Raw genomic sequence first — 19,015 nt, 5'->3', positions numbered from 1 at the left:
CGTTGGAAGGAGATTTCAGTGGCTCGTCACATTTGGCGATATGAAATCAAGGACAAACCAGAGAAATCGTTTTGGTCTTACAGGTGACCCTGCTCACCTCTCCCCTTCAGGTTAACGTCCCAGATGGACCCCATGAACCCGCTGTCCTCTAGAGCATCTTTCAGCCCCAAATGTGAGTCTCATTCGTCAGGCCCTGGACTGGGGGCTATCTCCATTCACAGAGGAGATTGGGGGCAGCTCGGTTCATGCTACGCCCCCAACTTCCACATGGACAGGGGCACCAGGTCCCGAAGCATTAGGCTCTCCCACCAGGATGGATAGAAAACACCAGCAAAGAGCCTGGCCCAGGACATGGTGGCTCTGACCACCAGATTTCTCAGACCTCATCTGCATCCCAGAGCTAACATTCATTGGGGCCATGCAACACTGGACCCCATCTGTACAAGAGGGGTAATAAGAGGTATGCTCCTGGGTGGCAGTGAACGATAAATGATATAATACACATCAAGAGCTTAGATCAGTGCCTGGCATACAGTCAGTGCTCAATAAGTGCCAGCATCATCCCCATCATTATTAATTTCAAACCTTTCCTTAAGGCAGCTCCCTGGCATCATTAGTGCCTTCATTCTAAGGAGGCACAGAGGAGGTTTGGGGCCTGTGAGGCCCAGCTCCCTGCCGAGCCCTGCACTAGACACGGTATATTAGCTCAGAGAGGCTGAGTGAGCCGCCTGAGGTCCCCAGCGCAGGAGGGGTGCAACTGGGAATCAGAGGCAAATCCAGAGGCTTCCCTGGCCTGTCGCGTCTCTGCTGCACCTGCTCCTCCTGTTCTGCAAAGCAGAAACATTTTTCTTTTACCTTCCAGTGGAAATGCAGCACATCAGTGGTTGGCTCAAACTTCGCTGGAGAGGCCCGGGGCTTCCCCGCACCTCCTCCACCCCTGCCCTTAATTAAGGCCCCAAAGCCCTCTCCCTTTGCTACTGCTCAGATCCTTTCCGTTCTCTCTGCAACTGACCCCGGCCAAGAGCTTCAGGCGGCTCCATCTGAGTCCTGAGACTTGGGACCTGCGAGGTTTGAGGGGCTGGGATTCAGCTGCCCTGAATGAGGCCCCCCGCCGGGTTGCTCCCCAGCAAGCGGGATGTTCTCACCTCCCACGGCAGGGGCAGCAGGGGCGGAGGAACCACAGTTTGCCAAGAAGAACTTTCTGAAGGAAAGGGAAATGAAGTCTGTTGTAAAAAGGAAAAGCTCACTCTAACTCCTTAAGGATTACTGAGGCCTGGGCTGCCCAAACTTGGACGCCCTCTGTGAATGGGGGGGAAGGTGGCTTCGGAGAGGACGGCCGCGTACTGGACCGAATGTGACTGCGCACGGGTATACCCACCTCCGAGTCATCCACACTTGGGAAGCGGGCCAGCATGGGACCTCAATGGACACCCAGTCACTCACCGGACATTGGGCTATTAGCCATGACCTTCAGGTGAGCAAAATAAGAACCCACCCATCTCCGTGGGGCAAGCCCCGAAACCTCCTTTCTTATGGGGATTTGAGTGTGACCCTAACATTCAGCTCAGAGAGAATGCGGCTTCTCCCTTAATTCAAGGGGGGAGTGGAGAAACAGATGCCAGCCTCCGGGGTGGGGCTTGGAGCCACCCACAGGGCAGGACGCAGGCCCAGGTCCCCCACAAGTCCCAGCACCCCAAAGCCCACCTCCCACCTGACCACGTACTTCCCAAGATGAGCCCCTGCCTGGGGAAAGGGCAGCAAGGTGCCAACGACATCAGCATCCTGGGGCATCCCTGATCCCCTGGCAAGGAAAAGAACAGCCACAGACAATAAACACAAAGAAGAAGCGCGTGGGAGAGCGGGGCAGCAGGCGTGTGCCAGCGCGCAGGAGCCCCCCGGCCGCAGGACCAGCACGCACTCTCTGAGCGCCATATGACCCCATTTTGCACAACCCTTTTCTGCGCTGTTTTTCTCCCTGACAGCGCTTGGTAGAGACCCCTGGTGAAGCACTACACCGCCTCTGCTCTGCCACCGCCCGGGAGCCACTTTCTGTGTCCCCACAGTAAGGACACTCCCTCGGGGTCCAGTGGGTACTGCCCCTGCCGTCCACCGCTCGGTGCCTCCCCTCGGCCCCCGGGGCCGGATGGGGCTGAGAGGGGCAATCCAGAACAGGACGGAGATGGGGTAAGATATGGACACAATAAACAAGCCCGTTGCCTTGTTCCGAGACGGACCCCAGGACCCCCATCTGAGCACAGCCCTAAAAGCCCAAGTTCAAAGTTAAAGTTAGACACACGCAAAGCTGAAGCCCCAGGGGGAACTCAGAGCTCAACAACAATCCTCCCTTTGACTCAAAAACCACAAGGGAACACCCACAGCATACTTACTGATTAAAAAAGGAAAGTGAAAAATAAGGGTGTGTTTTTTTTCTTCTTCTTAATCATTATAAAACTAACTTATGCCTATTCCATCAAGTCACGCTTCTGGGTGCCTCAGGCGAGCCCAAGTCATGCTGGGCAAAGAGACAAGGAGCAGAGGAAGCCTGGGCTTGTCCCACTGAACTGAATTGGTCCTTCTTAATTGTTGTCACTTCCTTCCTCCACTCCCGTTAGCACAGGAAAGCCACTGAGGAGCCGCCTGTGTCAGCACTCTCATCACCCGACCCCCCGGGGCATCGCTCGTCCGAGAGGTGGAGGCAAAGTGGGCCTCACTGGTGCCAACAGGGACAGGGGTTTGAGCAGCAGATGACGTGCCCGCTGTGTGTCAGGCACCGTGCTAGGGACTGGGGCTGGAGCAGTGGCACGGGGGTGAGGATGGGTAGGAGAGACGGAGGGGAGAAGGGGAAGAAAGGAATACATCAGGTTATGAATCAAAACATCGCAAGTACAGGGACAGAGGACGGCAGAGGAGGGGCTGTTTTGACAGAGTAATCAGGGAGAGGTGACCGTTGAAGTGAGACCTGAGTGAAGGGGAGAAGAGAGTCAGGGGCTATTCGGGAGAGGTGAATAGCAAATACAATGGCCCTAAGGCAGGAGCCTCCTCGGAATGGGTGAGGAACAGCAAGAGGCCAGTAGGGCGGGAGTGGAGTGAGGAAGAGCAGAGAGGGGGGCAGGGAGCAGGTGACATCAGATCTTGTAGTCCATGGCAAGGAGCTGGTGTGTACTGAGTGGGGAGGCACAGGATTCAGAACAGAGAGGTGTGCCATCTGGAACAGAGAGAGGCCTCTGGCTGCTGTGGAGAGCAGACTGGACAAGGGACACGAATGGAGACAGGGAAACTGGTTCAGAGGCTATAGGTGTCACCCAGATAAGGGATGACAATGCTTGCCCCCAGGGAGCAGAGGGCAAACTGGTACTTAGATAAGGTCTGGCATACTGTACATGCTCAAGAACTAAGACCATCCTAACCTCTACTTCTAACAATCTGAGTGGTGGCTCTGTCCCCTTTGTCTCTATGCAACTTTTATAATTCACATCATCTCTCTGAGCCTCGATCGGGTCATTTGCAAACTGATGCCGATGGTACCTAGCTCAGGTACTCAGTGTGAGACTGAATGACACAATGTTAGTGTACACAAGGGCCTGACATGCCAGAAGCCCTCAGTGAAATGGTAGCTGTAGCCCTCGGCAAAATGGCACATGAATCAGACACACCAGGCTTTCAGCTAAATGATTTCTAATTCTCCTTCTAATTCATCATCCCCAAATTCTAAACAAACAAACAACTCCAGCTTCAGGTCCCTAAATGAGTCAACTTTGGAGCTACAAAAGCACAGGCTAAGGCAGGCCAGGTTGAAGAGAGGCTGGAACTCCCAGCTCTAAGTGAACAAGAGTAAATGCAGGCACTTTTTCTCAGTTGATCCCTATCAAGAGGAGTCGTAGAGTCCTGGGAGTTGAGAGGTAGGAGGAAGTGTACAGCGCTCCCCTCCACCCTTTTTACAACCGGAGTTCCCACAGCTCAGAGAGGAGAAGTGTGTGAGTGGAAGCTGCACAGCAAACACAAGCAGAGGTGAGGATGACAAGACTCCCCACCCGCAGTCCCAGGCTGTCTGGTCTGACGGCGAGTGGGAAAAAGAAAGCAAGGAAAGCCACGGAAACCCCATCTGGAAAAATAAAGTCATGGAGTTGGGATGTCTTTTCAACCAGCAGAAATGCCTTTCCTGCTGTCAAGAGTTCAATTCAAATGCTTTAAGGGGCCATGCAGGGAATGTAGCTGAGCAGAGTAAGCAGCGCAAAGACAGAGGAATGCCCCAAACCTAAAGACAAGTATGCTCAGATTTTCTTCTCTTTTTAGGAATCACATCACCAGGGCCACTGCCAAAGCGTCTGACACTTTTATGCAGATCAGCGAAAGAAACCTCATCATTGGCACCCTTTGCAGGTGGAGTTCTTTCTGCTCCCTGCTCTATCTCCAGCTCCGAGCTGCAACATCTTCTGTAAAGGACAGGACAGTAAACGTATTAGGCTCTGTGGGCCATATGTTCTCTGTGGCCAAGACTCCACTCTACTCTTGCAGGGTAAATACACGTATGTAAATGAATGGGCCTGACTATGTTCCAATAAAACTTTATTTAGAAAGAGGTGCCAGGCCAGACTGGATGGTATAGCTTGAGGTCTCCTGTCCTAGAATAACATGCTTCAGACTCTAATACACACACGAATCCCCTGAGGATCTCGTGAAAAGGCAGAATCTGACTCAGCAGGCTGGGGGGCAGCATAAAATTCTGCATTGTTAGCAAGCTTCCAGGGGATGTCTGTGCTGCCGGCCCGGGATCAAACAGCAGGAAGCACCTAGCCCAGTGCCCAATATGGGGTAGAAAACCCATCATTATTTGCTGAATAAATAAAAGATAAATAGAAAAACACTCATAACCTCATTCAACACTTTTCTTGCTACTTTTTCTTTTAAGATTTATTTATTTGAGAGAGAGAGAGAGAGCATGCTAGCACAGGGGGGAAGAGGAAGAGGGAGAGAGAGCCCCAAGCAGACTCCACACTGAGCACTGAGCCCAAAGCAGGGCTCGATCTCAAGACCCTAAGATCATGACCTGAGCCAAAACCAAGAGTCTGGTACTTAACCAGCTGCCTGACTGTGCCACCCAGTTGCACCTTTTCTTGCTGCTTTTTCTCATGGATTACATCTTTGCTGATCATATCCATTGCGTTTGTCTTCAATGTGTCATTTTCTGACAGAGAGCAAAAGGACCCGTGCACACAGAGGTGTCATGCAGCCAGTGTGTGCGCATATAAGCCTGGCATCGGGGTAAGCCAACACTTACATTAAACTACATTCATGAGAACGGTATTTACAGCTTGATGATAAACGTCAAATTGGGACGATGGGAGTTCCTTAAAAGAAACCCAAGTTTCATGGGGAAAGGTCTATCCAGTTAGATACACGATGCCAAAAAGATTGACTCAGCTTCACTTCCTATTTGGGGAACTCAAATGCGGAGCCATCTGGAGCTCCTCAGGAGTAGCCCTGATCACGGATTAGGGATTTAAAATGCACAAAACGGGAACACCTGGGTGGTGCAGTTGGTTAAGCATCTGCCTTTGGCTCGGGTCATGATCCCAGGGTCCTCGGATGGAGCCCCACATCGGGCTCCCTGCTCAGTGGGGAGTCTGCTCCCCGCTCTGATTGTGCTCTCTCTATCCAATAAATAAAATCAAGAAAGAAAGAAACAAACGAAGGAAGGAAGGCGCACAGAACATTCTGCCAAGTCCTAAGTGAATATGCCACTGTTGATGAGGACCGTGACAGCAATGGCTACAAGCACAAAGACACAGCCTCCCTCTGGAAGGATATTCAAGAAGCCATAATACCTGGGACTTAGGGAAGAGGAGGCGACTGCTCAGGTATAGGGTGGGAGGGAGTACCTTCCCCAAAACTAATATATAAAGGAAACCAGGGAGGTCGACACTTGGTGCTGTGCTAATTGCCTTAGAGAAATCTTCCTACAGAAATCCTATATGCAACATTTAGTCCGATTTGCCAGCAGGGAAGGAGGGGAGGTTAGGGTTATTCTTCTGCCCATCCCAGCACCGGTACAGTGAGACGAACTCAGGCTGAGCACCAGGGTGGACAGGGAGGTCCCGCGACCAGCTACCCCAGTTCTGATCATCAAGGTTTGCACACTGGAGCTAGCGCCCCGCCCCCACCACCCCGAGGTGCTAAGTCTCAAATCCCAGGTGCAGGCTACCCCATCTGGAAAAAGAATGTCATGGAGTAGAGATGTCTTTCAAACCAGCAGAAATGCCTCCCGCTATCAAGACGTAAGCTCAAATGCCTGACCCGCAGGCCTGCCAGGCTCCCCGCCCTGACACCAGGACAGGTGGGCGTGTCCACTGAAGGCCACACCCCCGGAGGCCGCACCTCCCATAAACAGGCTGTAGTTCTGCACCTGGGAAGGGCTTGTTGGCCAAAACTGGGAGGGCAGAAGCCAGACACCATAGAAGGCAGGAGCATGAGCCACCTGACAAGAGAAAAATTTGCCTCGATGCTCAACCAAACTATATTTATTTCCTGAATTTTTAATACTTAAGTAACAATAAGAGCCCCTGGGAATGACCTCGAAAAGTACCTCAGGGTTAGACCACCGAGGTTCAGCTTGGGCCTTGCTCACTTACTGTGTGACCTTAGGCAGGTTCCTTAACCTCTCTGTCTCCAAGTACTGCCTAGGAATAATGGTGGCATTGTACCTATTTATAGATGGAAAGTAATTTATCGATGGAAAGTAATTCTCTGTAACTCTGACTTTGGTAGGTGCTCTTTTGCCCCGGGGTCATCATAATAACCTGATATGAAGTCAACCATATCAACCTGCTCCAGGGAAGGAGCAGGGGGCAGGCACAGCGGGAGGTGACCGAAAGGAAATACAGCAAAGCCAAGCCAGTAGGTCTCCAGGTGACAAAGCCTGCTGGTTGATTTTTTTTTCCTGTATTTTTTAAACAACAAATACCTATTCAAACAAGAAAAAATGGGGGTGCCTGCCTGGGTGACTCAGTCAGTCAAGCATCTGACTCTTAATTTTGGCTCAGGTCATGATCTCAGGGTGGTGATCCCAAGCCCCGTGCCAGGTTCCTCACTGAGCATGGAGCCTGCTTAGAATTCTCTCTCTACCCCCACTCTGCCTCCTCTTCCCATCCACACTGCTCATGCTCTCTCTCTTAAAAAACAAAACAAGGGCGCCCGGGTGGCTCAGTGGGTTAAGCCGCTGCCTTCGGCTCAGGTCATGATCCCAGGGTCCTGGGATCGAGTCCCGCATCGGGCTCTCTGCTCAGCAGGGAGCCTGCTTCCCTCTCTCTCTCTCTGCCAGCCTCTCTGTCTACTTGTGATCTCTGTCAAATAAACAAATAAAAATCTTTAAAAAAAAAAAAGCAAAAAAAAATTAAAATATGTATATATGTGTGTATCTGATACACACATATATATGTACAATGTCTATATATACGTATGTATGTGTATATATTTAATTTATATATTTTACTATCTATATTACATATTTATTCACTATTAATGAATATAAATTAACATATAGATATTACATAGTATATAATACATAAATAATATAAACTGATATTAATATAAATATTATATTTAATATATTATTTGATTTATATATTAAATATATAACATATTTAATGCCTGTGTGGATATGTATACACACACACACAGACGTTTTTAAACCTGTGTCAGAACGCTCAGAAGGACCTAACCCTAAACCCTGAGCCTGAGGACGATGGGGACCAGTGGGAATGGTGCGGCCAAGTGGCTCCACAGATGTGCGTTATAATTCTGTCCTGCTGGGGCAACTAGGTGGCTCAGTGGGTTAAAGCCTCTGCCTTTGGCTCAGGTCATGATCTCCGGGTCCTGGGATTGAGCCCCGCATCGGGCTCTCTGCTCAGTGGGGAGCCTGCTTCCCCCTCTCTCTCTGCCTGCCTCTCTGCCTACTTGTGATCTCTCTCTGTCAAATAAACAAAATCTTAAAAAAAAAATTCTATCCTGCCACATGCAGACCCCATGACCCCAAGCCAGTCCCCTGACCTCGCGCAGAGCCCAGGCTCAGTACATGATAGGCATTGACGTCTCCCGTGTGGAGGCGTTTAACTCCTGTCCGTCCTGACTCCGGGGCTGTGGCACGAAATCAAAACTTCCACGTAAGAACAAACGCTCCCTTTTTCACCCTAACAGGATGGTGCGGAGAAAAAGAAACAATAATAGGAAACAGGGACAGGGAGTGCACACTGAGCGCCCGCGGGCCGCTAGGCCCGCTCCGTGCACTTCACCTTGTCAGGTCATTGACTCTTTGCAAAGCCCCGAGGAGGCAGGCACCGGGATCGTCCCACCGGGTGAGTGGTGGGACTTGGGGCCTCAGTTTCCTCCTCTGGGCCTGAGGTTAGTAACAGCACCACAACTCCTGCAGCTGGCACGTAGAGAGAGCTCAGTCAAGGGTCGTTAATGACCACGTGTTCCTTGGAGAAGGCCCCCGACGCCTCTGAGCCTGCTTCCCCCTTCACCCAGCAATGGCACAGCATTCCTGCCCGAGCCCGCGCACGGGGCATGCTTGTCATACAGCAAGTGCTCGATAAACAGACGCGGGTGTGGGCAGAGCCAGCCCACAGTCTGCCAGGAGGCTCCGAACGAGTGGCCTGAAAGTCCCCCACTGTCTCCCAGGGTCTGGGGAATGGCTTCGCGGCTGCTGCAGAGGAAGGAGGGCTCCTTCGAGAAGCCATCACCGCCCCTCCCCCATCGTGGCGTGGTCAAGCCGACAGGTGCTTGAAAACCGGCCTCCAGCAGATGCCTCCTTTCTCCCAGGACCAGAGAAAATCTTCGTTTCACTTGGGGTCACTCAGTGCAGAAAGTAGAGACAAGGGTGGGACCAGGATGCCCAGCACTGGCCCGGTGCTCCTACCCTCGCGGGACCCCCAGCTGCAGGGCTCTGTGCTGGGACCCGGGGCAGGGCTGGCTGCGAGCAGGTGACGGATGGATGAAGGGCAAGTGGGAGGGTCAGAACCCAAAAGCTAAGAGCCAAGGCGAGGGCGGTAAGCTAGTCGCCTTTAGGCAACTGATGTGAGTTCCTGTCCCCTGAGCCTCTCTCTTCCCCTATGAACGGGAATCACAGCCCTGACTTCCTATGTGGTTGCAACGGTGAAGTAAGATCATATCCATAACACACAATGGGTACGTAAACAACCCTCAGACCCTCCCAGTGCCCTCCGTGAGTCTCAGATTTGCTTCACTCCACCAGAAAAAGCCTGAACGGACACCAGTGTCTAATTTTAGGCTAGCGGAGCTCTGAAGAGCCCAGATCCAAGTTGATCGCTCTATTTCTCAACAAAAAGAACAGCAGATTAAACGCCCGCTTTAGGCCAAAGATCATGCTGGACACCCGTGTTTGCCGTCCTCATGACTCTTGACACAACGAAACAAATAATCCAAAAGACGCAGCCTTCATAGCTTTATCGCTTTACAACTGAAGAAACTACAGCCTAGCCAGGGCCACAGAGTCCCAGAGCTAATGAATGCTAGGACTGCCTTGCTCCAAACCACCAGCTTCCCAGAGGCAGTGCACACCAGTGGTTAAAGGTAGGCGCTGGCTTCAGGCCTCCTGTGTCCCAATCATCGCCACCGCTCACCAGCTGGGTGACATCAGGCACGTTGCTTAACCTGTGTCCCAGTTTCCTTGTCTGTAAAAGGAGGGTAGTGATTCTACCACCTACACTCCACGGCGTCACCGCAAAGATGAAGTAGGTCACTCCAAGGAAAGTATACAGTAAGTGCTCCGTAAGTGCAGCTCTCCTCATTACAACAGAGCGCCCGACCCATAGGAGGGACCCAAAAAGTTGTTCCGGGAACACATCAAGTTCCCTCTATATGGCCCCACTGCCTGCCAGACATATTGGCAAGCCTCAGACTTAATCAGTCTTTTGGAAACAACTCTTTCTCCAAGATTCTGGAAGCTTTCTGTCTTCTCCCTGTGCAGGAGCAATGTCCCACTGAGTCGTGACTGTTTATCTTGTAACGTGACCTAGAAGCACTGCCTACCATCGGCGTGCCTTTGGCACACAATGTGTGCACACCGTATCACCCAATCCCACACCTGCTCGGCACCCACACCTCCGCCGGCCCCGCCCCAGACACCCCCCTCTCCTCCACCCGGCTCACCCCTGGAAGCCAGCACCCGTCTCTGTTCCTTCACAAAGCCTCTTTGGCCACTCGAGGTCACACACAGGAGGCCACATCTGGCCCACAGAGGGCTTGGACTGCCCTCTCCGTAATTTTTAAATGAACGGCCCGTGTTATGACCGAGAGACTGATATAACCAAGGGGAGGCTGGGGAGGACGGATCCTGCAAAGACGGGGGGCAGCATCTCCACCCTGCCCCACGCCCATCTTCACCTGAGAAGGCTGGGTCAGGCCACCCCTGGAAGGGATCTTCCCTCTGAAAGTCGGTGAAATCTCTGTGGAGACCCTCAGGGTCGCTCAGGACTGGGGACTCCAGGCTTTCCCAAGGCTCCAACCACACCCGCGCCTCTCGACCAGAGCCAATCTCTCAAACCAGTTAGCCCGGCTCTCCAAAGATACCCACAAGCCAACCACTGCTCCTGCCCTCTGCCCCCAAGCCTGGGCAGCCACCCTCCCCCCTTCCCTGGCCTACAGCAGCAGCCCCACCCCCTCCCTGCCTCTTCCCTGGTCCTCCTGCAGACTGGTCCCACCAGCACGGCAGCTGGAGGGACGTTGCTGGGACCCAAGTCAGATCTCATCCCTCCGGGCTCCCACCTCCCTGGGAATGAAAGTCCTCAGCATCCAAAGCCCGAATGTGCTCATGCTCGTTCTTCTGGGCCTCCGTCTCCTCCGCACCCCTGCCAGCTCACCCCCTACCTTGGCCACCTCTGTGTTGCCAGCACCTGCCCCGGCTGGGCCCAGGGAGCCCCTCAGTCCGGAGCGCTCCTCCCCGGATCCCCGCACATGTATTCCTCCCTCCTCTCCTCCTTTGCTCCAAGGCCACCTGCTCAGAAAGGCCTCTCAGCCCCTCCCAACTCCCCTGGGCCTGGCCGCCTTTCCCACCACACTTATCACCTTCCAGCATACAATTTAACTTTTCCTACTCTGCAGATTTCTTATCTCGCCCCAGCCAGAACAGAAGCTCCGCAGGGGCCAGAGGACCCTTGTCTGTTTGGTTCAAAGCCACATCCCTAGCGCCTGGAACGGTGCCTGGCACAGAGAAGGGGCTTGGTAAATTTCAGAGGAAGGGATGAAGGAGCAGAGGATCTGGGGATCTCGGAACACAGTCTCCTCCTCGGAAGCTCGAGCCACCCCTCTGTGCTTTCCCTCTGGAGAAGCCAACACGGCAGCTCCTGGACACATCAGCATCTGCAGGACCTGCTTCATGTTTCGCGACTAAGGAGCAGAGAGGGTTGGGCGGGAGCCTCCCTGAGCACCACATTTGGTTAGTCAAATGGAAGCGGACATGTGCAGCCCATTGCCAAAGGTGCGCTGCTCAATGTCATGACTGCGGCTTCGCCTGGGAAGGGGAAAACTCTGCCAGGCTTCTCTCTGCCCTTTCCGAGATTTAAATGAAAGTGAGTTGCAAAGAGGACGGAGGCTAAAATCCAACAGGATGAAGATCACAGCCCCTCAGTCCGTTCTGGGGAGATGAACGCTTGGAGACTTAACCAGACTCCTTTGGATGGGGGCGGGGTGGCCAGGAGGGGACATGGCGGGGAGGAGGGAGGCCGGGGTGCGCCCCCGGCCTCTGGCCCCCCGTCCTGCGAAGCTTGCCACAAGCTTGCCACTCTTACCTGGCGTGAAACGTAGATCAGGTTTCTGCATCTGTAAGGAATTTCTCCGAAGGAACTAGCTCTGTTTTTTCCATATGTCTGAACATCTGTTGGAAGGAATTGTCTTCGGAGGTGTGTACTATGGTTACGGATTCTCATTTTGGTCCCTGTCTAACTGAAAGGCTGCCTTTCTGAGCATTCTTTCCGCTGAAAACCAGTCCTAGAGAGGGGCAAGAAGAATGTGTTTTGAGAGCACCAGGATGGATAAGGAAGGTGATGGATAAGGAAAGTGTCCTCTACTAGGAAATTTCTAGGCAGGAATATGCTTCCAGGGTCTGGAAGCAGACAGGGACAGCATCCCACGACAACGGCATTAGGAGCCCAAAGCCAGCTGGGAGTATGAGGAGATTCCGTAGCTGAAGAGCTGTGGAAATGCTTAAAGCCCAGCTTTGCAAAGCAGCCTGGGCATGGACGTCTGGTCCAACGCAAGATCCCCGGCATCTTCCCTTGAACCAGAATGAGGAAGTGATGACTGGGTTCTGCCACAGGGCACGTGGCTCTTTGAAGGCGAGTCAAGCGGTTCCCTTTCCCATCTGCTCCTTACCGATCAAAGTCAGGCCAGGGAATTAAGACTCCTTGGCTCCTGGGGAAGAACTATAAGCTTGTTCTATTTCAATGGGATTTAAAGGTTTTATAAAACAAACAACGTGGGCCTGGCTGCTCACAGCCCTCCTCCCCCAACCAGACAATTCTTAGAAATCGTATAAATATAGCCTCTCTCTTATCTCCCTTTCTATTTGATAAAGCTTCAAGTAGCACAGACCTTAGTTACCCCCAGACGATATGAACTGGAGGATATTTGCCTGGAGCCGAATTGAACCCAGAGGTGGATTTAGGGGTCAACACTTAAGAACCAGAAATTTCACATGAATATTCAGATTCCTGGCTTCTCCTGAAGAAAACCTCTAGAACCCGGCGATGCTGGACCCACATTCCCACGTGGTACAACCAAGGGGGACTGAACAGTGGCTGCCTGCTGGAGAAGAGGCACACACTTTGCCATGCCCTACTCCCCACCACTCCCTAAGTGCTTCCTGACCTTTGGCCAATTCGGCCATTTCTTTTCACTGTCTGGCCTCCACCAGCTTGTCAGTTTGTGACCTTGTTTCTCCAATATCTTCTTAGATTCTCTCTTTAGTTCATCACTTCTGGAGGGTGCAGGTTCTTATTAGGGTGTAGGAAATAACCCCTTCCAAGTGGATTTGTGCTAAGACTTCTAGGGACGGCACACGTGATTCTGTGGCATTCCACAGGCCTGAGAGGTAGAAAGCCCATACTTTGCTTCTGAGCTCCTGGCTCCTAAGTCCAACTGCCTGCTGGCATCTTTACTTGGATACCTCACAAGCCTTTCCAACTTCCTACACCCCGAACTGAAGCCATCATCTGCTCTTAAGAAAACGATCCTTTCCCCCAGTCTCCCCACATGGCCCGTGACACCATCCTGAGCCAGGTGCCCTTCCACTACCATGTGGAGGCCAGCACGGGGTCCCGAAGCTCACATCATAGAGTCCCTCCCTGCTCTTCTCCTCCCACTGCCGCCTCGTCCGCAGCAGCTGTACCTGGCACCTCCCCCAGCCCATCAAATTCATCACCCTGCTTCCTCCCTTACCCCTTCTAACCCACTCCCTAGAAAGAAGCCCAAATGATCGTAGAAATAGTAAATCAGAATCACTTTCCTCCTCTACTCAAAATCTGTCACTCCCTTTCCCTTCCCTGGAATAAAACCCAAGCTCCTCCCCTTGGCTTTTGTGTCCCGCACAGCGTGGTCCTGCCAACCCCTCACCCCCAAGCTAAACTCAAGTGACACTGGCCCTCCTTCAGCAAATCAGACACACCAAGTTCCTCCCTGCCTCAGGACTTCTGCACACACCATACCCTGTGCAAGGAACGTTCGCCCACTCCCACCCAGAGAGCTAGAGAAACAGAGACAGGGAGGGCATCACTCCTCTCCATGCTGGCTCTGTCACTTGCTCTAGGTCCCAGCTGGTAAGTCCACATCCTCAGCAAGACCCCTTTCTACAGCAGGTGGTCCAAGTACTCTCCTGGCATGCTTGGTTTTGTGAAGTAGTTACCCGCCCCCCATTGTAAATCCAACAGCTGGCCTCCTCATCAGTCATCGTGTCTTGTCCTAGAGTCCAGGTGTCATTCCAGATTGCCCTCCCCTGCCTCCCAGACTCACCCACATCTCAGCAATGGTCGCACCAAACCATTCTGGTCGACTGGGTACCTCGAGCGGCCCCTGGGCTCCCCCAGGGCAGAAACTGTACTCCTCTCCCCCATCACGGTATCATCAGCACCGAGCACAGTGCCTGGCACACAGTAGGTCCTCAACAAAGTATCTGCCAAGTGAAGGAGTCAGGAGATCTGAAAGCATTTAAGGTTTGGAGCCAACTTTCCTCCAAGGCCAAGGGACATTCAAAAACAAAACAAAACCAGCTAAATGTGGCCCACATTTAAGGTTTTTAATTTTATATGTAAAGAAAGAATGAAATGATCTTGTACTCATTTTATTTTCATCTAAAGAGGAGCATAAAACCACGAGGTATGTAAAAAAAAAAAAATAAAGTTTTATAGTGTGGTAAATAAAAAAGAAAAGGGTGGGGACCAGTCATTGAGGGGGGGAAGGAGCCGTGGTAGAGTACAGAAATAGAAACAGATGTAGAGATAGAGACAGATCAAGAGAGAAACCGGCAGAGGCATCTAGGCAAGGTACAAAACAGGGCTTCACTACTCTTCTGGGAACCAAAGGGCAACCCTCCAGATTTCGAAAGGGGTTTTAAGTCCCCTCTTCACTTCATTTTTCAAAGAAGATTTCTAAAAACTGATTTACTGTGCTAAAAATCAGTGGTTAGCACATTGCATTTTGAAGAGAACATAATCTATTCAAATGATTTTTTTTTAATACTTTACTTTGTATCTTTAGAGAAAGTGGCTACAAACTTTTCAGTGAGCCACTGGGTTTTCAAAGTTACAAGCACGAAGAGGGAGGGATCCTTGGGGGCTGTCAGAAGGAGGGGCATGAGCGTCAAGCACAGTTCAGTACATCCCACCCATTCCCTTCTCTGGAACTTTCCATGGCCCAGGCCCTAGATGAAAGGGGGAGCAGAGCCTAGCACTGCACATGGTCTGACCTCTCTGGCTACACCAACTGGACCAGAAGATCTTCCCAACCAGGGCCAATTACAGTCTCCCTGAGAAATCACAATTTTGGCCCCAGTGAGCCGGTGCAGGGACAGCACATAAAATTGATAGGCAGGAGGTGTGGGCAATTTTCTCCCAGGCTTTCTGAGCCTGGTAAGAGTGTGGAGTCAGGGAGAGATGGTCTGCAGAGGGACGTGAAAAATCAGTAACATCGTGTAGCGGGTAGAACCAGCCCCAGGGGACCAAACCCCAGGCCCCCTTGACAGCTAGGACACTGAACAAGTGCCTTGACATCTCTTTGACCTAATTGTAACCTGCTTCCTTGGGGCCCTTTGGGAATTGAATAAATGAACAAGTACAGCACTCTGAAGAGGGTCTGGCACACAGTAAAGCATGCTGAATGTCAATGGCTACGGTTTCCATTTTGCTCAACTGTAAGCCCATGAGGCTGAGGCTCTCTCACTGGTTTGCTCATAACATATCCCAGAGTCTAGAACCGTGCCTGCAACACAGCAGCGCTCAGCCCACCTTCGATGAGTGATCAGAGAATGGAGATACCACACAGCCCTAACGACAGAGACCATGGACCGAGCCTGCTGACTCTCTCCTCATTCAGCTCCTACTCCAGTGGAACAATCAGAGCTGGGTCTTATCAAAGCCTAAATCAGATCATGTTTCTTTCCTGCTTCTCCTGTCTCAGGATGAAGCCAAACTCTCCATCCCCCTTGGCTACCCAGGCCCTGCCAGCTCTCTCCCCCTCCCTCTGGCTTCCTGCTCCAGTTCTGACCCTTTAGTCAATGACACTGTCCCTCCTAGACCTGAGCTCCATGAAGAAACAGACCGTGACTTCTCTCTTATTCTTCATTGTATTTTAATATCAAGCACAGTGTATGGTGGAAAGAAGGTGCTCGACAAACCCCGGTAGAATGAATCCACTTGTGGAATGAGTTGACAGAACAAAGAAGCACATTTGGGGCCATTCTCAAGTCCAGCTTCTTCCCAAGTCTCCTGGCCTGGTTTTGCAACAGTAGTCTCCTTAGACAAGCCCCGAATCCCCCCTTCTAATCTACCTTAAGTGAGTTTCTCTATTGCTACCAAAGGCTTTAACTCCAACCCACAGACTAACGCCACCTTCCGAGCTGGAAGTCCCCAGCCTAGAATTGATAATCCTAGATCAGGAAGGATATAAAGACTTCCTTTCCCAAAAAACGCAATTTTCATGCATGACAAAGTAAACGGTATCAGACCAGCCCTCCCACCGTCAACAACCAGTAAGTCAGGACAAACACATGTAAGTCAACTTCTGTCAGGCGTTAGACAGCGGGCAGCACATGACTGTGGCCACTGAGGAAAAGGAAACACAGGAGGTGAGCCCACGTTCGCTCCAGCTCTCCACCCGAGGACAGCTTCTATACCACTGGCATGGACTCACCCCCCCACCCCACCAAACATCCAAAAAGGTTGTGCCTTAGAAATAAGGGTAAGCCTTCGAGAAAGGCTTCCCGAAAGCAGCCCTCACAGAGTCTAAAACCAAGCGTCACACAAGTTCAGTGATCAGCTTGTTACTGATCTGCCTTCAGCAGAAGATAACAAAATCCAGCCTCGATAATGTCCAGTCCGTGGATGGTCCTCTCAACCTCAGGAGATAATCGATAATTACGAGGCATGCAAAGAAAGGACAAAATGCAGCTCCTGGTCAAGGAAAAGAATCAAGGAAGAGACACAAATACCAAAATAGCTATGATGGTGGCTCTAGAAAAAGCAAACTGGTAAGGATTTCTAAGTTCCTGATATTTTCACAGAAGTCCTTAACCACGTGCATACACCGAAAGCCTCTGTGGAGATCTCAGGGTTGGGGGATTTGTGTTTTTTGTTTCAGGGGATGCTGAGGAATCTGCATTGTTAACCTCTCTAGAGGGTTCTAAACGCATCATAGAATTCTTATCATAGAATACATCACTTTAAGGCAAATACAAGTAAGAGGTAAACTGATAGGTCCTGAAGGTTCTGCTTGCTCAAGCGGTGGCTGAACACCAATCAGCAATCTCAGTTGAACAGATTACACAATTACGAAAGATCATTTCAGCTTAAATTATTTTGCAGAAAAATGCACACGTCTCTATTATTTTGAAAAAAAGAAAAAAGTCTGAGGTTAAATCAAAAGCCACAGACATAAAAGATAATGATTAAGAAAAAACAGAAGGAAATGCTCATGGTATAATTTAAAAAAATATCAGAGTGCCAACTACTGTAACATCAAGCATATAAATGTACATTAATAGACATTGCTGGGACACCTGAGTAGCTCAGTCAAACAAATGCCTTCGGCTCAGGTCACAATCCCAGGGTCCTGGGATTTGGCCCCACAATGGGCTCCCTGCTCAGCAGGGAGCCTGCTTCTCCCTTGCCTGCTCTGCCTGCCACTCCCCTGCTTTGCTGGCTCTCTCTGACAAATAAATAAAATCTTTAAAAAAATTTATATATACATTGCCATGTTTGTGAATAGAACAAAAGGCAACAAGAAATATACAAAATGCTAAGAATAGTTATTTTATGTGTAATTTTAATTTTCTAAATTTTAGTTTTCTATATTTTACAAGAGTGTATGGAATTTCCTCAGTGGACATGCATCTGAAATTTAACCACAAAATAATGACTTCAAAAACCCTCTGCCAAGACACAAACCTCTGCAAAATCTAGCAATTTTTCCATCAGAAAGAGAAGGGAAGAAGTAGCTTGAGCTATTTCCTTCCTTATCCAGCTCAGGAAGACTTTCTTCTCTGTCCTCTGAGTAACTGGGCCAGCCTTGGACACTAATTCCACCTCGAATGTTCTCATCCATCAGACAAGTAGGAGGCTGAGACACACACCACAACCCAACAAGCAAGAGGCAGTGGCTGAGCAAAAGTAGCCCACCTACTGGTAAATGAAGGACACAGAAAAGGAAAAGAATTCAAACTCATACCTGAACAACCGGGTGGCCACCAGTTGGAGCTTTGACAGCCCCTCGGCTGCCTTCGGTCTCATAGTGGGCACGGTGATGTGGCTTGGGCTGCACCTCTATCCGCAGCTCATAGGAGCCCGACTGGTGGGAGAGCGGCCACTCAAGCGGAGGGAGAGATGCAGTCACTGGGATGCTGAAGAAGGAAACAAGCGTCAGTCATGTGTCCAAGAAATCAGAACCAGCCAACCTGTACAATAAAAGTAAATGGTCCCTTTTCTGAAAACTCATGTCCAGTGGGTGTATGAGTAAAATACTGGCTGTTGGAAAGCACGTATTTCTCAGGATAGGTCGGACTCTTCACAAAGTAGAGATCTTTTTCTTGGTTTTTCTCTTCCATCTTTGATGACAACCGTGTGACGGACATCTCCATTTAGGAAGCTAACTTCAGGACATGTGAGTTCTAGAGTATTTTTAATTACTACAACTTCTTTTCCTCTGGGAATTTAAAGAGTACCACCTCCTACCTCTAAAAATCACCTTTTTCCCAGAATGTTCTCCCTTTCCAAAGGAACAAGTGTGCAAGAAAATACACTGAAGTGGAAATCAGGGACCCACGCGTGTCATGAATGTGCCATGTTACTTTAGGCAAGTAACCTCACCTCATTTACCTTCAGTGTCTTATAATAACATAACAAATGGACCAGATGGCACCTGAGGGTTATTTTGGCTCTTATTTCCAAGTCTGATGCTTTTAATTAATAGCAAATTCTAGGGAGAGATCATTTCCAGTTACAGCCATTGCTTATCAGGGCAAGTATAGAACATCTAACCAGAGAGGTGGCTAAATTTAGAGACCCCTAAATTTAAAGGAAGAGTAAAGGTCAAAAACATGACTGGAGTCGCCCACCCAAGTTCAATTCCAAGATCCACCTCTAACTACTTTGGGCAAATGCCTGACTCTACCTCCCTAGGCCTTAGTTTCCTTGACTGAGAAATGGGGATACTGAGATCATATGAAGACCTTAGCGCAATATCTCCTCAATAAATAAATATTAGGTTATAATTATAATTAGGTTATAATTATGTT

General features: G+C 50.4%; 1 protein-coding gene across 7 annotated transcripts in view; it reads right to left on the bottom strand.

Annotated features, from left to right (window-relative positions):
• Positions 1-19,015, bottom strand: part of NFATC2 (nuclear factor of activated T cells 2) — a 155,482-nt gene that overhangs the window by 97,088 nt on the left and 39,379 nt on the right. For all 7 annotated transcript variants that reach the window (XM_004746192.3, XM_004746194.3, XM_004746191.3 and 4 more), the window contains exon 3: positions 17,950-18,121. In XM_004746192.3, the coding sequence (XP_004746249.1) occupies positions 17,950-18,121 (172 nt within the window). The remainder of the gene's footprint in view (positions 1-17,949; positions 18,122-19,015) is intronic.

Source organism: Mustela putorius, unplaced genomic scaffold, assembly GCF_011764305.1.
Source record: "Mustela putorius furo isolate JIRA1106 unplaced genomic scaffold, ASM1176430v1.1 tig00000592_pilon_pilon_pilon, whole genome shotgun sequence".
NCBI lineage: Eukaryota > Metazoa > Chordata > Mammalia > Carnivora > Mustelidae > Mustela > Mustela putorius.
The sequence above is the reverse complement of the archived record's forward strand: the minus strand, read 5'-3'. Positions and strand labels throughout refer to the sequence as shown.